Source organism: Neomonachus schauinslandi, chromosome 5 (genome assembly GCF_002201575.2).
Source record: "Neomonachus schauinslandi chromosome 5, ASM220157v2, whole genome shotgun sequence".
NCBI lineage: Eukaryota > Metazoa > Chordata > Mammalia > Carnivora > Phocidae > Neomonachus > Neomonachus schauinslandi.
Window position 1 is genome coordinate 61,928,222 of NC_058407.1, and position 26,186 is coordinate 61,954,407.

Below are 26,186 nucleotides of genomic sequence, written 5' to 3' on the forward strand. Positions count from 1 at the left end.
AGTCATCCCTGATCACCCTAAATAAAGTAACTCCCTCACTCCTTATGTTCTTCTTCAAACATGTTACTACCTAAAATTTTATATAAATCAGTAAATAAATGTATGTATGTATGTATGTATGTATTTATGTACGTAAAGGCATACCTCAGAGATATTATGGGTTTGGTTCCAGACTACCACAATACAGCAAGTCAAATGAATTTTTTGGCTTCCCAGTGCATATAAAAGTTATGTTTACACTATACTGTAGTCTATTTGGTGTCTAAAAACAATGTACATGCCTTAATTAAAACATACTTTATTGCTAGAAAATGCTAACCATCACCTGAGCTTTCAATGAATCATAAACTCTAAACACAAATCACCATAACAAATATAATAATAATGAGAAAGCTTGAAATATTGCAAGAATTGCCAAAGGATGACACAAAGACACAAAGCAAGCAGATGCTGCTGGGAAAAGGGCGCTGACAGATTCACTTGACACAAGGGTGCCACAAACCTTCACTTTGTAAAGAACATAATATTTACGAAGTGCAATAAAGTGAAGCACAATAAAATGAGGTATGCCTCTGTGTGTCCACGCATGCGCACGCATGTGTATATATAATTTTTAAAATTTGTTTATAGAGTTTTGGGACACTTGAAAGCTTCACATTTTATGTAGGGATTTCTATCAATCTTCTATTTAAAGTTTTCCTCCATTGCTTCTGTGATTATAATTGTTAAAATTCATTTAATAATAGAAAACAGACACATGTAATAGACTTGGGAGCCCAGAAATATGCCCAAGCATATATGGTCAACTGATATTTGAAAAAGGAGCCAAAAATATTCAGTGGAGAAAGGATATCCTCTTCAATAAATGTCGCTGGGAAAACTGGATATTCACGAGCAAAAGAATGAAAGTGGATCTCCATCTTACACCATTCACAAAAATCACCCCAAAATATTATTAAAGACTTAAATGTAAAACCTGAAACACTAAAACTCCTAGAAGAAAATAGAGGGAAAAAGTCCTTTGACATTGTTCTTGGCAATGATTTTGTGGATATGACACCAAAAGCACAAGCAACAAAAGCAAAAATAAACAAGTGGACCAATATCAAACTAAAAAGCTTCTGTGCAACAAAAGAAATGAGCAAGAAAATGAAAAGGGAAACCATGGAATGGGAGGAAACATCTGCAAACTACATCTCTGGTAAGGAGTTAATATCCAAAATATACAAGGGATCCATACAACTCAATGGCAATAATGTTAATAGTAATAATAATAATAATAATAATAATCCAATTTAAAAATAGCCATTTTTCCAAAGAAGATATACAAATGGCTGGAAGGTACATGAAAGGGTGCTCAACATCACTAATAATAAGTGAAATTTAAATCGAAACCACAAAGATATAACACCCCACACCTGTCAGAGTGGCTATTACCAAAAAGAGAAGAGGTAAGTACTGGCAAGGATGCGGAGAAAGGGGAACCCTCTTGCACTGTTGGTAGGAATGCAAACTGGTGCAGCCACTCTGGAAAACAGCATGGAGACTCCTCAAAAAGTTAAAAATAGAACTACTGTAAGATCCAGCATTTGCACTACTGGGTATATATCCAAAGGAAATGAAATTACTATCTCAAAGAGATCTCTATATCCCCATGTTCATTGCAGCATTAATTACAATAGCCAAACATGGAAATAACCTAAGTGTCTATCAGTGGATGAATGGACAAAGAAAAGGTATTATATATTGTGTATATATATACATAATTGAATATCACTTGGCCATAAAAAAGAAGGAAATCTGAGGCGCCTGGGTGGCTCAGTCGGTTAAGCATCTGCCTTCGGCTCAGGTCATGATCTCAGGGTCCTGGGATCGAGCCCCGCATCGGGCTCCCTGCTCAGCGGGAAGGCTGCTTCTCCCTCTCCCACTCCCCCCTGCTTGTGTTCCCTCTCTCGCTGTGTCTCTCTCTGTCAAATAAATAAATAAAATCTTTAAAAAAAAAAAAAAAGAAGGAAATCCTGCCATTTGCAGCAACATGAATGAAACTTGAGGGCATTATGCTAAGTGAAATAAGTCAGACAGAGAAAGACGAATACTATGTGATCTCACTTATTTGTGGAACCTGAAAAAAAAAACTGAAGTCACAGAAACAGAGAACAGATGCTGTTGCTGGGGGTGGGGGAAATGGGTGAAGATGGTCAAAGGGTACAAACTTTCAGTTATAAGATGAATAAATTCTGGGGATGTAATGTACAGGATGGTGACTATAGTTAACAATGCTGTATCATATATTTGAAAGTTGCTGAGAGAGTGATTTTAGAAGTTCTCACCACAAAAAAAAAAAGTGACTATGTGAGGTGATGAATGTGTTAACAAACCCTATTGTGGTGATCATTTCACAATATATACATATAGCGAATCATTATGTTGTACACAGTGTTATATGTCAATTATATCTCAATAGAGCTGGGAAAGAAATAATACAAGATTTTAAAAATTCAAGATATTAGGGAAAAATGTCATTTAAAATGCATTTCAAAGGACACTATTTCAGGCACTAACTGTATTTGGAAACACTTTCTGGCTCATTCATTTCTTGGTCTGATATTTTCATTTGTTACACATCCATTCTTGGCATGTATAAACCATTGATTGAGGATCCATTGTGTGGACAGCAGATGACAAGTGCTGAGGGAAATGAGGAAGGACAGAAAGTCCTATGCAAGTTATCTGTGCATGGTGCCAACCACGACACCATCTGCAGTTAGGTACATAACAAATAATAGGTTTTGTATAGTTGTCAAATTAGGCCTTTTGGGAGAACACGAACCATGAGATCTGATAATAAAAGCAGAATCTATGTTCATATTCTAAGTATGAACCTGGTGAGTAGACTGTAGACAAACAAAGGGGGAAAAAACTGATTATTGGGACTAAAAATAAAGGACAGATAAGGACAAGAATCCTTCATCCATTCTCGGCTAAGAACATCTTTGCAGTAGGAGCGCCTGGGTGGCTCAGTCGTTAAGCGTCTGCCTTCGGCTCAGGTCATGATCCCAGGGTCCTGGGATCGAGCCCCGCATTGGGCTCCCTGCTCTGCGGGAAGCCTGCTTCTCCCTCTCCCACTCCCCCTGCTTGTGTTCCCTCTCTCTCACTGTGTTTCTCTCTCTGTCAAATAAATAAATAAAATCTTTTAAAAAAAAGAACATCTTTGGAGTAATCTTTCCAGCTCCTAAATATAACCCTTGGGATTCCAGACATGCTGCCTTCTCACGTGGCCCTTCCTATGTTCTGTAATTTGAGGCTGCCCCGAAGTGTGCAGTTGGTGCAAGAACCATGACCTCTTCCTCCTTGGCCTTCTTTTTGGCATCATCCAACTTCTTCTTTTTACTTTCAGGCATGAGATCATCTAACCAGCTCAGCTCTCGTTTAGAGAAACAGAGATCCATGACTTTCCTGACAAAGACCAACGCCAAAACCTGAAGAAAAATAAAGAAAGGGAATTAAAGGAGTTCATTTCCTTCCTGGAGTTAAACACTATGGCATTTCAAGGAAAAGCAAACTCATAGTAATCATAACAGTTGCCTATTATGGAGTGCCCTCTTTGTACCAGATACAAAGGTGAGTGTTTTCTATGTAGTATTTTATTTAACTATCATCATAACAACCCTACAACTTAGAGAGCACCCAATTTAATGTCCTCATTGAAAAGAGACACCCCTCATCCTCAGAGGGCCCGAAGAGTTGCCTTTCCCTGTGGTGGGACCAGCAGGAAGGGCTGCAGGGCAGTCCTGGGGGAGAGAGGCTTTGCCAGAGCACAGCTATGGCGACCCCAGCCACACTCAGCCCAAGCATGCCTCACCATGGCAGGAAGGGACTCTGAAGGACCATCAGAATTCCCTCTGATCCTTCGCCTCGACATTTCCCCACAAAATCCTTGCTTCATGCCTGCATCGTGAATTGCTAGTGTTTTGTGTCTCTGCCCTCCGGACTGGCCTGACACTCCTTTTGTAAATGAGGAAACCGAGGCCCAGGGAGAGAAAGTAACTTGCCTAAAATCCGACAGCTAATTTCCTCAACTGTCCAAGGACAGGATGCCTCAACTGCTGCCCCACTTTTTTCCCATAAAAGGCCATTTTTGCCAAAGGGGGATTAATAATAACCCAGAATGACCAGCCTGGAGTGACTGGTGTTCACCAGCTACATCTGGTGGCTGGACAGGAATGAGGCAAATCAGGCTTCTTATGTTCAACCACGTTTCTCCTTCATGTCCACAACTACTCTCTCAATAAAGCCAAAATCAATAGTATCCCTTCCAAGGGGTTGTCAGGCATTTGCTGTTTCTTTAACCAAACAGTCAACCCCTGAATATAACACGCAAATGCAGAAACCTACATGAACTGACAAAAATTGAGAGATCCATCAGGAGGTACATGTGTAGGAGATGAGGGGAGAAGAGTCCCCCTCACCCCCATTTTCCTCACCCTTGAATATTCTCCCAGTAAGACAGAGTTCAAAAGTCCCGAAACAAGCACCAAACATTACCCCTATTGCCTTTTCTCTCTAGAGGCCCACGCTTTGGGTCATTTTCAAACAGCCCACAGAATGCTCCACAGCCTCATGACCCCGGGTAAGCCAGAGAGGGGAAGGTAATAAGAGGAGAAGATGAGACTGTGAGGATGTCAGGTGGCAAGAATTTCATCCTCACCCTAGTGGCAGGAAACAGCTTGTCACCTGTGGTACCACACACAGTTCAGCTTCCCTAGTGCCTTTTCCAAAGCCTCTGCTTCAGCTCGAGAGGAGGTAAGGATGTCCCAATCACTTCTCAGTGCTGGGCCAACTTCTTCCTAAATTCCAGTGGCTTAAAACAGTGCATTTCCACCACTTCGGGCACATCTGATTGCAATGAATTCTAAACTGGAACTATGTTGCTCTGAAGTAATATGCAAATTATCAAATTATTGCAAACATGAAGAATCCTCTCCATGTCAGAGTCATGAGAGAGAGAGAAGAGAAGAGAAAGGGAGGAACGGAGGAAGACAGACTGATGGACTTGAAAGTAAAGATGGCAAGCTGCCCCACACATGCATCCACACGTCAAGGTCCCCAAATAATGCTGCTCCTGCAAAAGCCAACCAGAAAACTCGCCACCAATAAGGGATTCATATCCAGAATAGATGGAGAACTCCTAGAACTCAACAACAATAACAAAAACAAGCAATCTGATTAAAAAATGGGCAAAGGACTTGAATAGACTTGTCTCCAAAGAAGATACACAAGTAGTCAATAAGCACATGAAAGGGCGCCTGGGTGGTTCAGTCGTTAAGCATCTGCCTTCAGCTCAGGTCATGATCCTGGAGTCCTGGGATCAAGCCCCGCATCAGGCTCCCTGCTCCGGGGGAAGCCTGCTTCTCCCTCTCCCACTCCCCCTGCTTGTGTTCCCTCTCTCGCTGTGTCTCTGTTAAATAAATAAATAAAATCTTAAAAAAAAAATAAGCACATGAAAAGGGGCTCAACCTCACTAGTCATTAGGGAAATGCAAATCGAAACCACAATGAGATAGTACTTCACACACATTAGGATGGCTGATATCCAAAAATAACAAACAAAACTAAAACCCCAAAGCAGAAAGTAAGTGTTGGCAAAGATGTGGACCAACTGGAACCCCATGTACTTATAAAATCGTGCTGCCATTCCTCAAAAAATTAAAAATGGAATCACCATATGATCCAGGAATCCACTTTTAGGTATATACCACAAAGAAGTGAAAGTGGGAACACAAACAGATATTTGTACAATTCACGTTTATAGCAGCATTATTCACAATAGCCAAAAAGTGGGAGCAATCCAAGTGTCTGTCAATGAATGTACAGATAACCAAAAGGTGGTATGTATATATACATATATATATACAAATATACACACATACACACACACACACACACACAGAGGAATATTATTCAGCCTTTCACAGGGAAATTCTGACACATGTTACAACATGGAAGAACCCCTTGGAGACATTATGCTAATAAGTAAAATAAGCCAGATACAAAAACACAAATACTTTATGGTTCCAGTCACATGAGGCACCTAAAGTAGTCAAGTTCATGGAGACCGAAAGTAGAATAGTGGTTGCTGGGGGGGGGAGGGGGCGGCTGGGGAGTCATTGTTTGATGAGTTTCAGTTTTGCAAGATAAAATAGTTCTGGAAATGTATGGTGGCAATAGCTGTACCACAACGTAAATGTACTTAATGCCACTGAACTGTACCCTTACAAATGGTTAAGATGATACATTTTATGTTATGTATATTTCATCATGATTTTTAAAAATAAATAATAATGTTGTTAAACTCACCATCATTGGAAAGACAATGGCGGCTGGAGATGCCTTAATGACCCAGAGCAGGACAAGGCAGGTGAGCTGGATGAGGGTGAAGAGGTGCACTTTGCGCAGGGGCACGTGCCGAAGGTAGATAAAATCCGGCTGGTGCTTTGCAGGCATCCCAAAGAGCTTCAGACGGTCAAAGAACTGAAAGGAGAGAACTGGCATTTATTTTCAGGAGGTTTCTTTGAGTCAGAAGCCTTGTGAGGCCCATTCATGTCTCTTACATCACCCGCTTTGAAAGGTTACCTACCACTGGACAAAAATGGAAACTGAGGGCGCCTGGGTGGCTCAGTCAGTTAAGCATCTGCCTTCAGCCCAGGTCATGATCCCAGGGTCCTGGGATCGAGCCCACATCGGGCTCCTTGCTCAGTGGGGAGTCTGCTTCTCCCTCTGCCCCTCCCCCTGCTCATGCTCTCTCTTGCTATCTCTTTGTCTCTCAAATAAATAATAAAAAAAAAAAACTCTTAAAAAAATGGAAACTGAGTCTCAAAGAGTATAGGTAATTTGGCTGAGGTTGGTATGTGACAGAGTCAAAATTTAAATCCACCTCTTTTTTTAAGATTTTATTTGTTTGAGAGAGAGAAAAACAGAGACAGAGAGAGCGAGCACGAGCAGAGGGGAGCAACAGGTAGAGGGAGAGGAGGAGCAGGCTCCCCGCTGAGCAGGGAGTCTGACATGGGGCTCGATCCCAGGACCCCAGGATCATGACCTGAGCCGAAGGCAGACACTTGACCAACTGAGCCACTGAGGTGCTCCTATTTTCTTTTTTTTTTTTTTTAAGGTTTTTTTTTAAGTAATCTCTATACCCAGCACGGGGGTTGAATTCACAACTCTGAGACCAAGAGGCACATGCTCTATATACTGAGCCAGCCAGGTGTCCCTAAATCCATCTTTTCTAATTCTAGGTTCAAATTTCTTTCTTCTATCCCACACTGGCTCCCGAGAGATCTTTCTCAGGGAGTGTTGAAAATAAAATAAGCCAGTTCCATCTTTCTGCTTATCAAAACCAAATCTCTTACTTGTTCTTTGAGGGGTTTGAAGGTTTTCATTGATTATTTATAATAAAAAGATAAAAAAAAAACCTTCATAACATTCTGGATATAGAACATATGATCATCCTTATATCATAAAAAGGAAAACAGGGGTGCCTGCGTGGCTCAGTCAGTTAGGCGTCTGCCTTCTGCTCAGGTCATGAACCCAGGGTCCTAGAATGGAGCCCCATGTCAGGATTCCTGCTCAGCAGGAAGTCTGCTTCTCCCTCTCCCTCTGCCGCTCCCCTACATTTGTGCTCTCTCTCTCTCTCTCACTCCCTCTCTCTCTCAGATAAAGAAATAAAATCTCTATAAATAAATAAATAAAATTAAAAATGAATAAAAAGGAAAAGAGAGACCCAGAGGGATTCAATAACCTGCCCAAGGTCACATTAAAACTCAGTGGGTAAGAATGACCGTTGGACATTCCATAAAAACAAAGAGGAACCAGCCACCAATAGAAGAAACTAAGTTATCGAATCATCTGGGGTGCCCACGTTATCTGTGGCCAGCTCCTGACTTTCTATGTTCAAATGACTCAGAGGAATGAGTTGACAGATGGGCAAAGGCAGAGCGTGACAGGAAGTAGTACCCGCTTACCTGGAGCAGCCCCCACTACTACCGGTCCGTCTCCCTCGCTCACACTGCAGCCCTGGCCCGACAACTAGCACAATCCGTGCGTGGAAGCCTAATATCTGTCTGTTACATAGCTAATGAATGACTGGCACCATGAATGACATCAAGCCAGGCCATCCTGAAAGTTTCTGTACCCTCATGCCAGCTTGACTGTCCAAATGACTTGCCCAATGCCCAAAGAAACGTCTCAAACAGCTTTAACCCGCAAACCTAGGAAAGGGGTTCTCAGGAACGGGTTTGTGTGTCCCTGGGAGAGCCCTCCCTCCCCGGTCAGGATGGATGAGCTCGTGGTGCAAAGCCGTTGCCCTAGCTGAACCATGCAATACCTGAATTCCTTGTAGTGAGGAAACTCCCATGTAGAGGAAAACTCCATAGAGTACTGGCATTGGGATAAACTGAAGACAAAAGGGCAAAAAGACCAGAAATTAAATTAGGTATCATAAACTTCTAAATCTCCAAGAAGGAAACAAAGTCCCCAAACCACTGCATAAACATTGCATTAGTTTCTGCTACCTTTGCCCGATTTAGAAGGAGAAGCAAAATCAGAAGCTGACAATGATGAAAAAAAAATCATTTTGTTCTGAAATGAAATGATTACACATAAGAGTAATCCGGCCCTGGTTAAATCGTAGGCCTCACATTTTACCCCTGCTCTTCCTCCTCCGTGGGCATGGGTGGACACACACACACACACATCCCCCTTTTACAGAACTGATACCTTTTAAAACTAATTACATAATCAATCATCTCAGGGATTTGGCGTGTTTTAACATGGACTAAAAAGTTTCCTTTCTGCTAACAAGAGCCTTAGGGAAAGGAATGGGGAGGTATCAGAGAGGGAATGATTTGGGGAGAAATATCAACATCATTAACTGCCCCTGAATATACATACACACCTATCACATCTCATTGGTAATCTTCAGGGCAACTCGATGAGGTAGGGAAATGAGGCCTGTGGAATGAAGGCGAGGGAAGTCTTATAGCTAAAGACTAAACTTGACTTGCTTTTATTCTGAAGCTAAAGAACATTCCCAAACATAATTCCTCTCAGAACTAGAAAATCCCCATTGGATTTTATGCTGTTTCAGCTGTAGAGTGAGTAGACATCTCAGTTTTGTGCTAACCTTGCTTGTAGAACTACTGAATGACTTCCTGAAAGAAGACTTCTGAGCCAGTTCCAGGAAGGCCCAGTGATGCCCACTGGCCATGCCTTTGTGGTTACCTTCCTGGACGAGCAGCAACCTTTGGGTTCCTCCAAATGGCAGCTAGACCAGAGGTAGGGGACCAGGGGACCAGGCTGGGGACAGAGAGTAGAAGGAGGGGAGGGGGCATGAGGAGAGGTGGATTGGGTGGAAAGTAAGGGGCCAGGAAGATGGTTCCAAATCCTTTACCATTTCTCTCAACTGTCACCCTTAAATAGCACTCACAGTGCAAGCTGGGGTGGTTGAAGATTCACCAAAAGAAGGAGAAAGGAGGCAAGGGAGCCAAGTAATGGGGCGTGGTGATACAGCCATAGAGCTTTCCTTTTCACCCCATTTTTCCCAGATGCAAAACTTACACCTACAAAACTAAATATTTTTTTCTCACATTCAAGGTATCTTCCATCTTTCCCAAAATCCTCTTTTAACCCCATGTCTCACACCAGTCACTGCCCATTTTCTGTTCCATTTCAGAAAAATCTCTTGAAAGAGCTGTCTGCCCACGATCTCTTTACTTCTCACCTCCTATTTGCTCTTCACTTCCCTGTAATTCAACTTCAGCCCTATCATTCCACTGAATCTGTTCTTGTCGAGTCACGTTAGGCCCCCATGTTGCCAAATCCAATGGCTTGGTTTAGTCCTTATCTTTCTAGACAGATTCTAACCAATCCCTCTTTCTGGAAACATTCCCCTCACTTGGCTTCCCTGATACCACACCCTCCTGGTTTCCCTCCTACCTCTCTGGCAGCTCCTTCTGGGTCTCTGTTGCTATCTCCTCCTCTACCCGACTTCTAAATATTGGAGCTCCTTAGACTCTGCTCTTGCCTCTGGGCCTACTTCTCTTTTATATCTACCCTTCTCCCTGAGTGATCTTATCTACTCCCATGGCTGTACCACTAAGTGCTGTTGACTCCCACATTTATATTTTTAATCCAGAACCTTCCTCTAGCTTCTTCACACAGTTGCCTCCTGGATATCTCACCCAAAATCTGACCATAGCCCCACCACCTCTCACAAAATCACTTCCTCCTTCAAGCAGTCTTTTCCATCTTAAATGTCAGTACTCTCCACCCAGATGGTCAAATCAGAAACCTAGCAGGCATTTTGATTTTTCCATTTTCCACTCTCCATTCCACATCCAGTCAATCAGCAAGACTTTGGGTCTGCCTCCAAGATATACAGAAGTCATGCCTTTTCTCCATCCCTTCCCTACGCGAGTCACCAGCATCTCCCACTTATAATAGCCTCACTAGCAACTCTGCTTCTTTTTCCCAACCCTAAAAACTTATTCTCTAGACATTGGCCAGAGTGATCTTTTAAAAAATACTAAATGGAGGGGCACCTGGGTGGCTAGGTCGGTTGAGCGTCTGCCTTTGGCTCAGGTCATGGTCTCTAGGTCCTGGGATCAAGCCCCGCGTCAGGCTTCCTGCTTAGCAGGGAGTCTGCCTCTCTCTCTCTCTCTCTCTCTCTCTCTCAAATAATCCCTCTGCCCCTCCCCACTGCTTGTTCTCTCTCTCTCTCTCAAATGATCTTTAAAAAAATAAGTAAAAATAAAAATATTAAATGGATCATGTCCCTTGCCTGAAAGTTAACCCTTCAAAGGTTAACTTTACCAGAGTCAACAAGGCCCTGCATGATCTGCCCCTACATGCTCTTCACTCTCATTTCACTATGCTCTTGCCTTGACTCAATACCCTTGAGCCACATGGCCCTCATACATCTTAGAACACGTATCACTCTTTCCCATCTCAGGGCCTGACTAGATTGCTATTCTCCCTTTCCCCATGCTGGCTCCCTCCATCCGTGGCATGGCTGCTCCATCTCATCTTAAATACCATCTCTGTAAAAGCCTTCTCTGACCACACTAACTAAAACAGCACTCCTTAATTCTCTAAGGCACCATAGAACACTATATATTTCCTTTTATCATTTTCATATTCTATAATTATCATGTTTGTTTCCTTTCTTCTTTTTTTTACCCTTCCTTCCCCTCTCCTCTTTTTTCATTTTTTTTTTTTTTTTAAGTAGGCTCCATGCCCAGAGTGGAGCCCAACACGGGGCCTGAATCCAAGATCCCAAGCTGAAATCAAGAGTCAGAAGCTTAACCAACTAAGCCACCCAGGCGCCCCTCTTTTTTTTTTTTTTAAGATTTTATTTTTGAGTAATCCCTACACCCAACATGGGGTTCGAAACCACAACCCCGAGATCAAGAGTCATATACTCCACTGACTGAGCCAGCCAGGCGCCCCTCATGTTTGTTTTCTTAACTAACTTCCTTAACTACATCTTGTCTGTCTTACTGTGCTTGAGTAAGCTCTTTCAGGGCAGGTATTTGTATGTGTATCTCTTTGGTGTATCACTGTATTCCCAGTACCTAACGGAATTCCTGACACAAATCAGGTATAAATATTTATCTAACGTGTGAATGAATGGTTACCTTTAATATGGTCGTCATGAAGACTGAGCAGCCCATCAGCACAAAGATCATAAGGCCTGTCACCCTCTGTTCTCGGATGCCCAAGAACTTGGGTTGTTCTCCAGGAGCAGAGCACTCAGATTCTAGTTTGAGGCTGTTCACGTGTGTGATGGACAGGACAGTTGCAGCCACAAACCAGGGCAGGCCCATGATGGAGCAGACACCCAGCATGATGGCCACCATCAGGAGATCCAGGTGGTAACCACAACCTTTCTGTGGGGAAACAGAGTCTCCGTCACCACCCGTGGGCTGGCTGTAGTGGGGCACAGAACAGTGAGCTAAGAGTCTCAGGCCCAAAGCAGGAAGGGGTATATGGGTAAGGAAGAAGGGGTCCAGGGATCCCAGATGAGTCTTCCAGCCCCTCCTGGTTTGGAGGGAACAGAGAAGGAAAACAAAAAAACAAAATACCTTAGCCTATCCTATACATGCCATATCCATTTTTTATTCAAGTGCCCCCAGATCTCACCCAGAGTCTCATACATTCAAAGATTCATCTTTTCTTGGCAGAGTAACCAGAGGCCAAGCCACATCTTGATCATCCTAGTGTCTAGATGGTAGACAATACAGGAGTTGGAGATAAATGGCTTCTTACAAACACTCCCAGATCCTTGACAAAATGGATTTGCCTACTCTATATAAGGAAAGAACAGAGATGAAGGCATGAAGCCTCTCACTAATAAATGTGCTGGAATCAACCCTATCTCCTTAGAATCCCTGCGCTCAAGGTTCAGTCTGGAAACCCCAGTAATGGACACCAATGGGAGAATATCTGACTCTCGGAAACAGTGGCCCAAGCCCTGAACTGAACCTCAGAAAGATAAGCCTGTGTAGGGACCACAAGGAATTTTGCCCACCCACCTTCCCCACAGGTTTGCAAGGACAGTAACGGAGTCCAAGCTCCCTTCACATCATTCCATCATGCTCTACTCTGGTTTCATCTCCAAACCAATCTTTGTCATTAATGGAGGGATTGGAAACCCCTGAAAACCCTTTATGAGCTCCTTCCATGACTGTTTTTATCCAGGTTCTATCGTTCCTGGTCTAAAAGGGCTTACCCTAAAAACAAAACAAAACAAAACACAGTAACAGGCTGCCATTTGTCCTTCTAGGTCAGAACTTTTGTTACCTTGAGCTTGTGCTCCTTCCTGTTAATGATGACAGCTGTGATCTGCTGGTCCATGAATATTAAGATAGTGCAGAGAAGAGCCGGGATAATTGCAGCTATCACAGTCCACCAGGGATTGGGGCCAATGGGACTAATAATCCACCCTCGATCATCCCTTGTTGGCTACAGGGGAAAAAAACAAAGTTTTATTTTTGTATTTTAACTCTAGTCATTAGGGCAAAATAGATCAAACTGAATCACAATATCCACATTATTTTTATTCTTAAATGAGAATCCTTTAAAAAAGAAAAAGTCACGTGAGGTGCCTGGGTGGCTCAGTCGGTTAAGCATATGCCTTCAGTTCAGGTCATGGTCCCGGGGTCCTCGGATCGAGCCCCACTTTGGGCTCCCTACTCAGCAGGGAGTCTGCTTCTCCCTCTCCCTCTGCCTGACGCTCCCCCTGCTCGTGTTTTTCTCACTGGCTTTCTCTCTCTCAAGTAAATAAAATCTTAAAAAAAAAAGTCATGAAATAGAGCAACTCCTTAAGAAATCTATGACCTTGTTCCAAATTCCCTTTGAGTCAATTCTTGATTATCAACTTCCTGTGAAATATTCATTAATCCTTTACTTCTTCCCCTACTCTCCAAACCCACATACAGAGAAAGAAATTTATCTGAACGTTAGTCCAAGTAAAATAACAAAATCCGTTGTCAAAAAAGAATTTTAATACAATTATAATTGAGGCAAATATAAATAATTTTGACTATCCTCCTCCAGATTTTGGACTGCTCCCCTCCAGAAGCCATATAATGTATGTCTACAGCACAAATAAAGGCAGAGTAGAGCCAGTTGCTTGGAATCTCATGGGCTTAGATTGTATTGGTCCAGGGATGAAGGCATGTGAAACAGGAGCCCAGGTACTAGAGACTTGAGAGAAGAGCCCAAGACTACTGAACTTGGGGGCTTGTTAGGTCTAGGACCCTCTCCAATACCCCTGTAAGACCGCTACTGTTCATAAATCTTGTTTGAGTGTTAATGACATACCTAAACTCTCCTAGATCCTCAAACCCCTTCCAGGGTACTCTGGGGAAGAAACGCTCCCCTTGTTTGGCAAGTAGTAATGGAAGATAAAAGGCCAGGGATGCAAAATGGCCCAGAATTAACTCAATGAACAAAGCAAAGACTGTTATATCCAAAGTAGTTGGGTCCATATTGGTCACAACTCTAGGATTCAAAGACTGATCAATAATGCCAACAAATCCCAAATTATGAATGGGTTAAGTTCTGAAAGTTTATAGAATCCATGTCTCCTTAGTAACAATGTTTTAAGTGATAGTTAAATTCTCAGGTCAACACAAGAATTTACTAAACTCTGACCTACATCGGGCGTCTGGGTGGCTCAGTTGATCAAGCGTCTGCCTTCAGCTCAGGTCACAGTCCCGGGGTCCTGGGATCAAGCTCCCTGCTTAGCAGGGAGTCTGTTTCTCCCTCCCCCCTCTGACCACCACCCTCTGCTCGTGCTCTCACTCCCTCGCACTCTCTCTCTCAAATGAATAAATTTTTAAAATCTTAAAAAAAAACCAAACCTCTGACTGACATTAACACACCAGTAATAGTACTGGCCTTTGGATTGGATCTTAATCACCAGGGGCCATGTGACATAATAGGGAAGGAAAGAAGGAAGAAAATTTCTTCTCTGCTTCCTGAAAGCGAGGCCTGCCAATGAGCAACATTTTCCTTGACATTCTCCCATTTTCCCTTCTTATCTCTCTCCCACCTCCCAGAGGCCTTCTTCCCAGATGTCCCAGAAATTCAGTACCTTCTGACTATCTTAAGCCTACCCATCAGGGAACCTTTCCAAGGACTACTTAATGTTATCAAATTACTTATTTTTACACCAAATCCATTCCTCCTGGAGGGGTGACCTCAGCTAGGTATTAGAGAGAAAGCTGACTGCACTCATTCAAAGGTGAGAATGACATATTCTTGGAGGAATTATATTTTTAAAGAGGGTGTTTTTTAATCCACAAATTTCTAACTGATGGCATTGCAGTGCATTTAACAAAATAAAATTAAAAATTTTCAGGCAATATGGAAAAAGATATTTTTAACCAGGCCTATTTCAGGGAGGGAGAGAAAAAGAAAGGGAAGACAAAGACGCACGGTACAGGGATGTTTATAAGCCAAGGACTGCCTTTATTCCCATCTTCCTTCTCCTCCCCAGACTCTCCTGCCTTCTCATTGTAGGATTCTTCTCAGGGCACTGAGGACACCCAGGCCTTCCCTCCCCTCTGCTCTTGTGGGGCCTGTGGAACCGAGCTCAGCTTCCCATCCTCTGTGTTACTCAGTGCCCCTCAAATGAAATAGATCTAGAGTCCCCCATATGATCATCTGTTTGACTTTTTTGTATATATTTTGGGCAAAAATTTAAAAAAAATTTTTTTTATTAACATATAATGTATTATTTGTTTCAGGGGTACAGGTCTGTGATTCATCAGTCTTACACAATTCAAAGTGCTCACCATAGTACCTACCCTCCCTAATGTCCATCACCCAGCCACCCCATCCCTTCCTCTCCCCTCCACTCCAACAACCCTCAGTTTGTTTCCTGAGATTAAGAGTCTCTTATGGTTTGTCTCCCTCTCTGGTTTCATCTTGTTTCATTTTTCCTTCCCTTCCCCTATGATCCTCTGGCTTGTTTCTCAAATTCCTCATATCAGTGAGATCATATGATACTTCTCTTTCTCTGATTGACTTACTTCACTTAGCATAATACCCTCTAGTTCTACCACGTCGTTGCAAATGGCAAGATTTCTTTTTTTTGATGGCTGCATAATATTCCATTGTATACATATACCACATCTTCTTTATCCATTCATCTGTTGATGGACATCTAGGCTCTTTCCATAGTTTGGCTATTGTGGACATTGCTGCTATAAACATTGGGGTGCATGTGCCCCTTCAGATCACTACATTTGTATCTTTGGGGTAAATATATTTTGGGCAATATATTACAGATTATAGAGAGTTAAACAAAGAAACAATGAAATAGGGCTGAAGAGCTGTCCTGGTTCCTCTGGCAGGAATGCTACACTGTGGGTGAGGCCCCCTGGCCCACTCACCTCTTCACACGGCAAGATCCTTGAGGACAGGGGCCAAGTCCTAATCCAGCTTCTTTATCCCTTCCAGTGCCCTTAGAGAGTTGATGCTCCATGAAAGAGCTGTTAACCATATTTGTTCCAGGGACCCCACATTTCCACCAAATGTAGTATGTATTTAAGTAAACATGTGCATTCCATTGTTTTAAATCATAACTTTTCATTCATTAAACCACTTTAGGGTTCTGTTCTCGGACTTTTCGGGCTTGAATTCAGCCAAGCCTGAAGAGTTTGCTCTTCTAAAAGGTAAGGAATGAGGAGCAAAGTTCAGATGGAGGGCACTGCAGAACACAGGATTCGGGTATGGTAAGGCCTTTGAGATTAACTTGGGAGCAGATTCTAGGACACCATGTGAGGGCACCATGTGCCCTGAAAGTTGTTTACCTTGAACACACTGGGAACTTGAAGTTTTGGTGATGGGACTCCAATCAAAAAGTCAATGATCACCATTGTGAAGATAGTGAGGAAGACAGCAAAGTCACTCACCATGGAGCGTACCTGGCATGAGAAAGGATTAGAAAAGTGTTTTATTAGGTTAAATTCAGTAGAAAATAATTTAGTATTATAAAAGTTTTAAAAGTCCTTAGAAGCATGTTTTCATTTTATAATTGAATTAACATAAGCATATTTCAACAACAGGAATATGTTAATATGTCCAAGTTAATACCCCAAAAGGGTGGATATGATGGGGGAGAAGGATCTATCCAACAAACTCTCATGTCACCACCCTGACTGTGAAGAGTTCTGTTCAGAGCACTCACGCCCAGGTGTAGGCAATAGTTCTGAGAACTTGGAATAAGATTTTCTGGGACCAGTCAAGGTCCATTTGTGCCAGCCAAGAACCTTGGCGGCAGCATCGACTCCTCTTCTCCCTCATGTCCAACACCTCATCTACCTGCACGTGAGTCCTGTTGGCTCCACCTTCAGAATCCATCCCGGATCTGAGCACCTGTCACCACCTCCACTGTTCCTATCCAGATCAAGTTCACCATCAGCTCTTGTCCCGGTAAGTACAGCAGACCCTTAACCTTACTCTGCCCTTGGGGAGCCTGGGTGGCTCAGTCAGTTAAGCGGCTGCCTTCGGCTCAGGTCACAATCCCGGAGTCCCGGGATTGAGCCCCGCATCAGGCTCCCCACTCAATGGGGAGTCTGCTTCTCATGCTCTCTCTCTCAAATAAATTTTAAAAAAATAAAAAAATAAAAACCTTGCTCTGCCCTTCTTGAAAGCTGCCAGACTGATCACTGAAAACAGAAGTTGGATAAGGTCACTCCTCCATGAAAACCCTGAAATGGTGCCTCATTTCACTGAGGTGAACACCCAAAAGGCCTTGGCCTCTGAGGCCCGCACACTGCAGTCATCACCTCCCTGAGCCCAGCTTCTAGGGCTTCTCCGCTTGCTCACTCTGCTCCAGTCACACAGACCACTGTCTTGTTTCTTACATGTTCCAGACTCACTCCCACCTCAGGGTCTCTGTGCTTGCTCAGAGACCTGGAATGCTTTTTCTCCAGGTAATGTCTCAGGTAGCTCCCTCACCCCCTTTATGTTCACGCATATATCACCTTCTCCTTGAGGTCATCTCCGATGACACAACCCTCCACTCCAGCACCTCCTCTACTCCTTTCCTGCTTCATTTTCTCTATAGCATTTCTCACCGTTTTGTGCCCCAGAGGGCTTTATAGTTTAGTGTAGCTTTTTTTTTTTTAAAGATTTTATTTATTTATTCATGAGAGACAGAGAGAGAGAGGCAGAGGGAGAAGCAGGCTCCCAAGGAGCAGAGAGCCCGATGCGGGACTCGATCCCAGGACCCTGGGATCATGACTTGAGCCGAAGGCAGACGCTTAACCATCTGAGCCACCCAGGCGCCCTTAGTGCAGCTTTAATAAAATACAATGCCTCTAAAATGCCCAGTGCCTACCTTAATCTGAACTTCCAACAGAGATCGAGCAAAATATATCTAAGCCAAAATATATCTTAACCTGACTTTGCTTTCCTTTGAAACCTGAGGTTTCCGGCTCCCTGAACCTGGTTTTATTAGTTTTCTTCTGAATGTTACACAAATTCTCTGCACCTGTACCTGCTCCCACCATCATGAGCCATTTTGGGCTCATCTGACCAGCCTGGGGTCCAGTGGCCCTCTCCCCTCTGAACTCCTATGGCCCTGACACCCAACTCTCTACTGCTCTACGCATATGGACCTGTATGTTTCATATGTTTCCCCCTCCTAGATGATGGCAGAAACCATATTCTAAACTTCCTTTGGGGCGCCTGGATGGCTCAGTCGGTTAAGTGTCTGCCTTTGGCTCAGGTCACGATCCCAGGGTCCTGGGATAGAGTCCCACGTCAGGCTGCCTGCTCAGCGGGGAGTCTGCTTCTCCCTCTGCCCCTTCCCCCACTCCTGTGCTCGCTTTTTGTCTCAAATGAATAAATAAAATCTTAAAAAAAAAAAAAAACTTCTTTTAGGGGCGCCTGGGTGGCTCAGTTGTTAAGTGTCTGCCTTCGGCTCAGGTCATGATCCCAGGCTCCTGGGATCAAGCCCTGCGTTGGGCTCTCTGCTCAGCAGGAAGCCTGCTTCTCCCTCTCCCTCTGCTTGTGTTCCCTCTCTCACTGTGTCTCTCTCTGTCAAACAAATAAATAAAATCTTTAAAAAAATAAAATAAAATAAAAATTAAAAAAAAAAACTTCTTTCATATCCCTCCTAGCACTTAACCCAGGCCTGGGCAAATAGCTAGTAGAGAACCGCCACTTATTAACTATTTGTCCAGACCAGAAACAATGACCCAGAACTTATTTGATATATGTTTCCCTTAACTACCATGTAGTCTCACTGAAATCTAAGAATGTGTTTTAGTAATGCATGTGTGTACCGTAAATATCTAAGCAACTGAGCTCCCCACCCGTTCAGACTTCCTGCTCTGCAAATGCACCTGATTGAACCCTCAGTTACAGAAAAACCACCATTTCTCCTCATTTGAACTCCCTTTCAAAGCAAAAGTGGCCCCTTTTAGCCACTCTACACCCAGCCTCTAATTCTGCCCTGCTGAAACTGGTCACGATCAGACAGTGCCATCTGCATCAGGAAAGATTGTTGAGGCTTCAAACAGTCATATAAACCAACTCAGGAGCATTTTGGCTGCTGCTGTCGAGGTGACTGGTGATTTCACAAGCTGCCACAAGAGCCATCCTTGGGAAGAGACTTTGGGGTCCCCTATGCATCCAAAGTGATCATACTAATTTACTATATCTAGGAGCAAGCTCTAGCTATTGTATGCTACATGTCCCAGCATTCTGGAAATGAAACTTAACAGCATTCTGGACATGAGAGTTAATAGCTTTTAGAGAACCACCTTAAACCACCTGACCTTTTTTTTTTTTTTAAGTAATCTCTACCCCTAATGTGGCTAGAGTTGGTTAGCTATCTGACTCTTGATCTTAGCTCGGGTCTTGATCTCAGGGCTGTGAGTTCAAGCCCTCAGTTGGGCTCCACGCTGGGGGTGGAACCTAGTTAAAAAACAAAAAAAAGAGTCGCATGCTCTACTGAATGAGCCAGCAAGGCACCCATCACCTGGCACTTTTAAACAAACTTTTTAAGTATTAATGCCTCATCCCACACCACACATTGATGAAAGGTTGCCAGACACTGGAAGAAAAGAATGCCATAGTGTGGCTTACCAGGACATGTGGAGCTTGCCACCTGCCACTCCACCCAGCAGGCAGTGTGGAGGCTGAGAATCAACTCCGCTACATTAGAATTCTAACGCAAAAGTAACTTGTGAGCATGCTACCTACTCTGGTTGGGAAGTAGCGGCTTGTCTTAAACGTCTTTAAGGTGCTCGAGAGGATGAAGGTGGTGAAGAAGAGAATGCAGGACCAAAAGAGCACGTCAGGAGTATAGGGCCCATGATGGCCACACGCAGATCCCGTGAACTCTCCATGCATCTCCTGGCATTCCTGGAGGAGCAAGCATTCTGGGTGACAAGAGGCAGGCACAAGGGAATCGACAGCTCTGGCCTTCGAGGCCCACCACTCACTGTCACCCGGCAGTGGCCGGGGGTGTGCGGGGAGCGCAGGCTGCCAGCCGCGTCCGCCCGACCTCCACGCAGCGTGGTGCTGCCACTTACATGGGCCCCTTCCGAGCATGGCAATGACTTCTCATCCCTAGGCACTTTTGGAAATGAAGCCAGGATGGTCCCAAGCAAGCATGCAGTTCTGGGAGGGCCCTGGCAATGCGTAGTGTCTATATGACAGAGCACTTCCCAGTCTGAATGTTCTCCAAGCCTCACCACATCTGGGTGTGCCCCCCGCCCTGCCTGGTGTCATGCCCACATATCCCTAGCACAGGGTCACCGGGTAGGGGGTGTCTGGGAGAGAAGAGGAAAGCAATCTTCTTTTCCCTTTATATACAAGAGGACTTCTGAAGGGGTAGAAAGGGTCAGTAAGAATAGTTTAAATAAAAAAGAACTTTCTTTTTGAAAATGCCAGACCTTGCAGAAGGGCTACCGAGCTTCCCCCTGGCAGTCACAGTGCCATAGTGCAGCTCCCAGACTTACACTAACAGTCAGGTTGGCCCAGTGGACTTCTGTCGTCACGATATTGTGGTCCTTCCAGTACTGTAGGGTATGATTGTTGGGGTTTTCTGGGAGAGTACACCTGCAGCTAAGGGGAAAAGGAAAAAGATTCCAGGAGAAAGCAGCCAAGTACTCCATTAAATACTTTTAGCCATGGGATGCCTGGCTGGCTCAGTTGGTTAAGTGTCTGCCTTCGGCCCAGGTCATGGTCCCAGGGTCCTGGGATCGAGTCCCACATCAGGGAGCCTGCTTCTCCCTCTGCCTGCCACTCCCCCTGCTTGTGTGTACGCTCTCTCTCTGGCAAATAAATAAATAAAATCTTTAAATACTTTTAGCCATGACTGGGCTAAAGGCTCTGTCAGAGCCTGCCTTGTTGCTCCTTTGCCTGCTTCAGATCCCTGAAATCGGTCCTGTTGCTTGAGGCCCATGCGTAAGCCCAACCACACCCTTATTTTTCAGTCAGCCATTACTAAAGACAGACACAAATCAGCATGTGGGTCTTGAATTAAATTGTGCCGACAACCAAGCTCGGTGCCTCATGTGCCCAGAATGAGCCCTGGTGGTTTCCTGCTTAGTTTCTTTCTCTCAGGCCCTTCCCTTGAAATTCAATCTACAGAGCAAGGAGGACCTGATACCCTAGTCAGCTCTCAACAGTCTCCTCCAAGCCTGGCTATCTCCTTCTTGCTCCCTATATCCCGTCACATTCTTGCTCTAAAAATCAGAGTCTCGAGATGCTTGGGTGGCTCAGTTGGTTGAGTGTTTGCCTTCGGCTCAGATCATGATCCCAGGGTATGGAGCTCCTTGCTCAGTGGGGAGCCTGCTTCTCTCCCCCTGTCTGCCGCTCCCCCTGCTTGTGCTCTTTCTCTGTCAAATAAATAAATAAACTCTTTAAAAAAATAAAAATAAAAATCAGAGTCTCCTGGAGTTGTGATGCAAGCTCTTCACTGCCTTATTCCTGGTAATATCCCACCACAGTAGCCTCCTCTTTCATCTAACCAGACCAGACCAGACTTGTCCCACTGGCCACCATGTTACCTCCCAGTCCCAACATGCTTCATGCTTGAACTGGCTCCCAGTATACACAACTACATAGCCATTCCCACCAACTTTGTATCATCTGTAAATTTAATGGGCATGCCTTCTAACCATCTAGTATGACAAAATTAAAATACAAAAAGATCTCAACAGGGCGCCTGGGTGGCTCAGTTGGTTAAGCGACTGCCTTCGGCTCAGGTCATGATCCTGGAGTCCCGGGATCGAGTCCCGCATTGGGCTCCCTGCCCAGCAGGGAGTCTGCTTCTCCCTCTGACCCTCCCCTCTCTCATGTGCTCTCTCTCTCCTCTCATCCTCTCTCTCAAATGAATAAAATCTTTAAAAAAAAAATTAAAAAAAAAGATCTCAACAGATTGTAATAGGAGGAAACCAACAAAATGAAAAGTAATTGGGAAAGCTATAAAGTCCTATATTTAGGTATAAAAAATCAATTCCAGGTGTGCCTAGATGGCGCAGTTGGTTGAACGTCAGACTCTTGGTTTCCGCTCAGGTTGTGATCTCGGGGTCATGGATCCGCACTCAGCACAGAGTCTGCTTGGAACTCTCTCCCTCTCCCTTTGCTCCCCCACCCCAACCCATGCTCTCTTTCTCTCTCTCTCTCTCTCTAAAATAAATAAATAAACCTTAAAAAAAATCAATTCCAAACTTGGAAGCAACGAAGATGTCCTTTAGTCGGTGAATGGATGAGCTATAGAATACCTAGACAATGGACTATTATTCAGCACTAGAAAGAAACAAACTATCAAGGCATTAAAAGACATAAAAGACCTTTAAGGAGATAATACTATGTGAATAAAGCCAGTCTGAAAATAATGTGTGATAATACTATGTGAATCATGCAGTCTATATACTGCATGATTACAACTATATGACATTGCGGAAAAGGCACAACTATGAAGATGCTAAAAAAGATCAGTGGTTGCCAGGGGTTGGAGTGTTAGCAAGGGATGAGTAGGCAGAGCACAGAGGATTTTTAAGGCAGTGAAACTATTCTGTATGATATTATAATAGTGGATATATCATTATAGATTCATCAAAACCCACAGAATGTATAATACCAAGAGTGAACCCTAACGTAAACTATGGACTTTGGGCGATAATGATGTATCAATGTAAATTCATTGGTTGCAACAAACTTACCACTCTGGTATATGGGATGGTGACAGCAGAGGACCTGCACATGTGCGGGAGCAGAGGGTAGATGGGAACTCTCTGCATCTTCTGCTCAATTTTGCTGTGAACCTAAACTGCTCTTAAAAATTCAGTTCCAGTGGCGCCTGGGTGGCTCAGTCAGTTAAGCGTCTGCCTTCAGCTCAGGTCATGATCCCCGGGTCTTCAGACGGAGCCCCAGGTCAGGGAGGCGTCTGCTTCTCCCTCTCCCTCTGCCCTTCCCCCAACTTGCATTTTCTCTCTCCTTCCCACCCTCTCTCTCTCAAATAAATAAAATCTTTTTAAAAATTAATTAATTAAAAAATTTAAAAATCAGTTCAACACATACTAACATAAAATCATTTAAAGAGTTGGAAAGTTCTAGCTTCACAGCTCCAACAGTGGAATGCAACTAAGAAAAATACCATCTTGAGCTTTACTAACACAGAATTACAGTATCCTGACCCAAAGTCTACTCAATCCAGGGCTGGTTACTTTTGTCTGTCTTCTCCCACTGGGATATAAGCCTCAGGAAGGTAGATCCTTTGTCTGCCATGCCTTATGTTTTGAGGCCTAAAACAGTGCCTGGCACATAGTAGGTTCTCAACAAATATTTGTTAAATGAATATATGATTTTTTTTTAAGATTTTATTTGTTTACTTGACAGACACAGTGAAAGAGGGAACACAAGCAGGGGCAGTGGGAGAGGGAGAAGCAGGCCTCCTGCTGAGCAGAGATCATGACCTGAGCCAAAAGCAGACGCCCAACGACTGAGCCACCCAGGCACCCCTGAATATATGATTTTTAAAAAGGTCAAAGAATGAACCTTACCCCAATGCCCATCAGCAATCCACAAGGCTTTAAAAATCATACCCCCAATGGTTGTTATTTTGTAATAAAATAATTTCAAAATTCTAACAAATTTTTTATGAATTTGGACCTTCAAAAGGTTAATAAATGGATAAGCAAAATCTACAGAAGTGTATCTGTGGCTAGGTGACAGACACCTCCATGCAGTCTGCTCTCTCTGCTCAGTTTCAGGTTGAAATTGTTCGCTTCACAACCAGACCCTCCTCATCAGAAATGTACAGCCAGCAGGGAGGGAACTTGATGGATAGAGCTAAAGGTTGAGGGTCTTTTGTCATAATTTGGAGAATACTATTCCAGAGAAGAAATGTTTTATAGGACCAGACTCTCCTAGATGGTTGAAAACACAGCCAAATACTGGGTTTCATTTCCAGCTGATCCAAACTGTATTAAATACGTGAAGAAAACGGTCTCTTGGGTTGAAATCTAGGTAACTAAATAGATTATTAGATCTTTAGGAAACAAAGTAAGAGGCCCGTGGAACTCTCAGGAATTACTATTATATCTCTACCTAATGATTCCTAAGAGTAGCCTGTACATACTTTCAGAGAATCTTGTTAACATGGTCCAGGGACTCACAAATCCTTGCAAAAAGAAGTCCCTCCCAACAACTCACTTGAACACTCCCGGGTCCCTTTGCAGCCCATTTTTGTCTCATGCCTGAACCAAAGGCCATGCTCTGGAAAGCAGTTCTCATGTGCCCTGAGTTTCACTCTTAATCCATCCTCTCCATCATTACTCCTAACTGTTCTCCTCTGGGGCATGTCCCCCAAGTCTCCACATCCCCACCTGAGCCCTATTTCCCAGTGAGAGGGCCAAGACCCTTCCTTATTCCTTAACACAAGCTACAAGTACTGCCTGGTACACTGTATCCAGCCAATAAACTCAGGCCTTCTGCTCAATTAAAAAAAAAAAAGACAAGCAGAAAGCATACTTACTAATACAGGCTAAGGTGGTCCAGCTGGCTGTGCATGTGGATGGGGTAGGTCTCTGCCAGGTGAATCAGCTTTTCTATGGCTTCATAGATGAAAATAATGCAAATCAGGGAGGCAAACGCTTCTTCCGTGAAGCGGGTAATGTAACAGACAAGGGAACTGGCATCAGTTGCCACAAGGACAATACACAGGAAGGCGGTCCACAGTCCAATACAAGCTCGCAGGGAGAGGTATGAAAGAGCGTAGTCTCTGAAACAAGACCAAGGTTCATCAGAAAGTATGGATGGACGAATTACAAGACAAAGGGTCAGAAATGTGGTTAGTTCATCTCGTAGTACCCATTCAAGTATTGTGACCTAGTTTATCCCTAATTCTGACTGTCCTTCCCTCCTAAAGGTTGCCCAGGGACAGCTGTGACAAAAGATCTGCTCCACAGCTGGTATTTGCCACAGCAAGGACGTGGGAAGCAGAGAAGGAAGGTATTGCCCCTCACCCATTTCTGCCGTTACCGGCCAACGTGATTCAGATCTTATTCTTGCAGCTAGGAAAAAAGGAGCTCGCCCTTGTTCCACATGTTCCTACTCCTAATGCAAAATGAAGAAAAGATTTTATAGGAAAACTGGGAAACAAGGGCACTGCCAAGTCCCCTACCATCACTAGCAACCAGAATATGAAGGGGGCATATTAGGCCAAATTAAAAATGGACTTGAAATAAAAATAGAGGAATCTGAATTAGCTAGGGAACTTTTTTTTTTTTTAAAGATAAAAAGTGAAGACTTCAGTGATGGCTGAGGGACATTAATAAAGCTCTTTAAGACTTTATTTTAGGTACGGTACTACCCGGGGGGCAGGACAACAGACCAAATGATGTTCTTCTTTCGGGTTTTACAATCCAGAGTAATATTTGCCTACTTATACTCGCCTAAGATCCTGACATTCAATCCTAACAACACAATAACACATCCAGTTAGAGTTTTCAGAAAACCAAATGTCTTACTTGCAGAATTTGAACAAAATCTTTTCAAATACAAGCACTGGCCCCGTACTTCCCAGGATGGTGAGAGCCTGTCCCGCAAACAAGGAATAGGCAATCCCAGTCATGGAGGCTCCAAACAAGGATTCAATTGCACTCTGAGGGGGGAAAAGAAATCATCAGAGTCCATAGCCCTTCTGTAACCAGTAATGTGGGCTTCTGTACATTCCTGACTTAGCTCTCTTGTGTGCCCCGACAAGCCATTTGCTTGTATTTCATCTTAGCAAGAGTGAAGAGTACACACTATCTAATACTCCTGTAAATGGATACCACTTTGATAATTCAGGTGCCCAAATCCAACCACGTATGATTCCTTAACTAAGTCCTGTTCTTCAGTGATTCAATTCAGTACTGAAATATACATAGAAAGCACAATGATACCATTCACACTACGAGCCATCAGTCAGAGTCACCTTAAATATCAAAAGACATTGATACATCATTTTCCGTCTTTTGAGCACCAGGTAATCCAACTGGGCAATCAACTACTGAAATTGATATCAAGCAGAAGAGAGTCTGTTCTAAAGGGAAAACTGTTGGGCGCCTGGGTGGCTCAGTTGGTTAAGCGACTGCCTTCAGCTCAGGTCCTGAT

General features: G+C 43.7%; 1 protein-coding gene across 1 annotated transcript in view; it reads right to left on the reverse strand.

Annotated features, from left to right (window-relative positions):
* SLC4A8 (solute carrier family 4 member 8) overlaps positions 1-26,186 on the reverse strand; it is a 68,024-nt gene that overhangs the window by 5,092 nt on the left and 36,746 nt on the right. Inside the window, exons 12-21 of the mRNA XM_044915201.1 lie at positions 25,559-25,692; positions 24,565-24,810; positions 20,540-20,645; positions 19,779-19,940; positions 16,376-16,489; positions 12,855-13,016; positions 11,690-11,941; positions 8,380-8,448; positions 6,357-6,530; positions 3,342-3,479 (exon numbers count right to left, since the gene is read on the reverse strand). Of these exons, the coding sequence (XP_044771136.1) occupies positions 3,342-3,479; positions 6,357-6,530; positions 8,380-8,448; positions 11,690-11,941; positions 12,855-13,016; positions 16,376-16,489; positions 19,779-19,940; positions 20,540-20,645; positions 24,565-24,810; positions 25,559-25,692 (1,557 nt within the window). The remainder of the gene's footprint in view (positions 1-3,341; positions 3,480-6,356; positions 6,531-8,379; positions 8,449-11,689; positions 11,942-12,854; positions 13,017-16,375; positions 16,490-19,778; positions 19,941-20,539; positions 20,646-24,564; positions 24,811-25,558; positions 25,693-26,186) is intronic.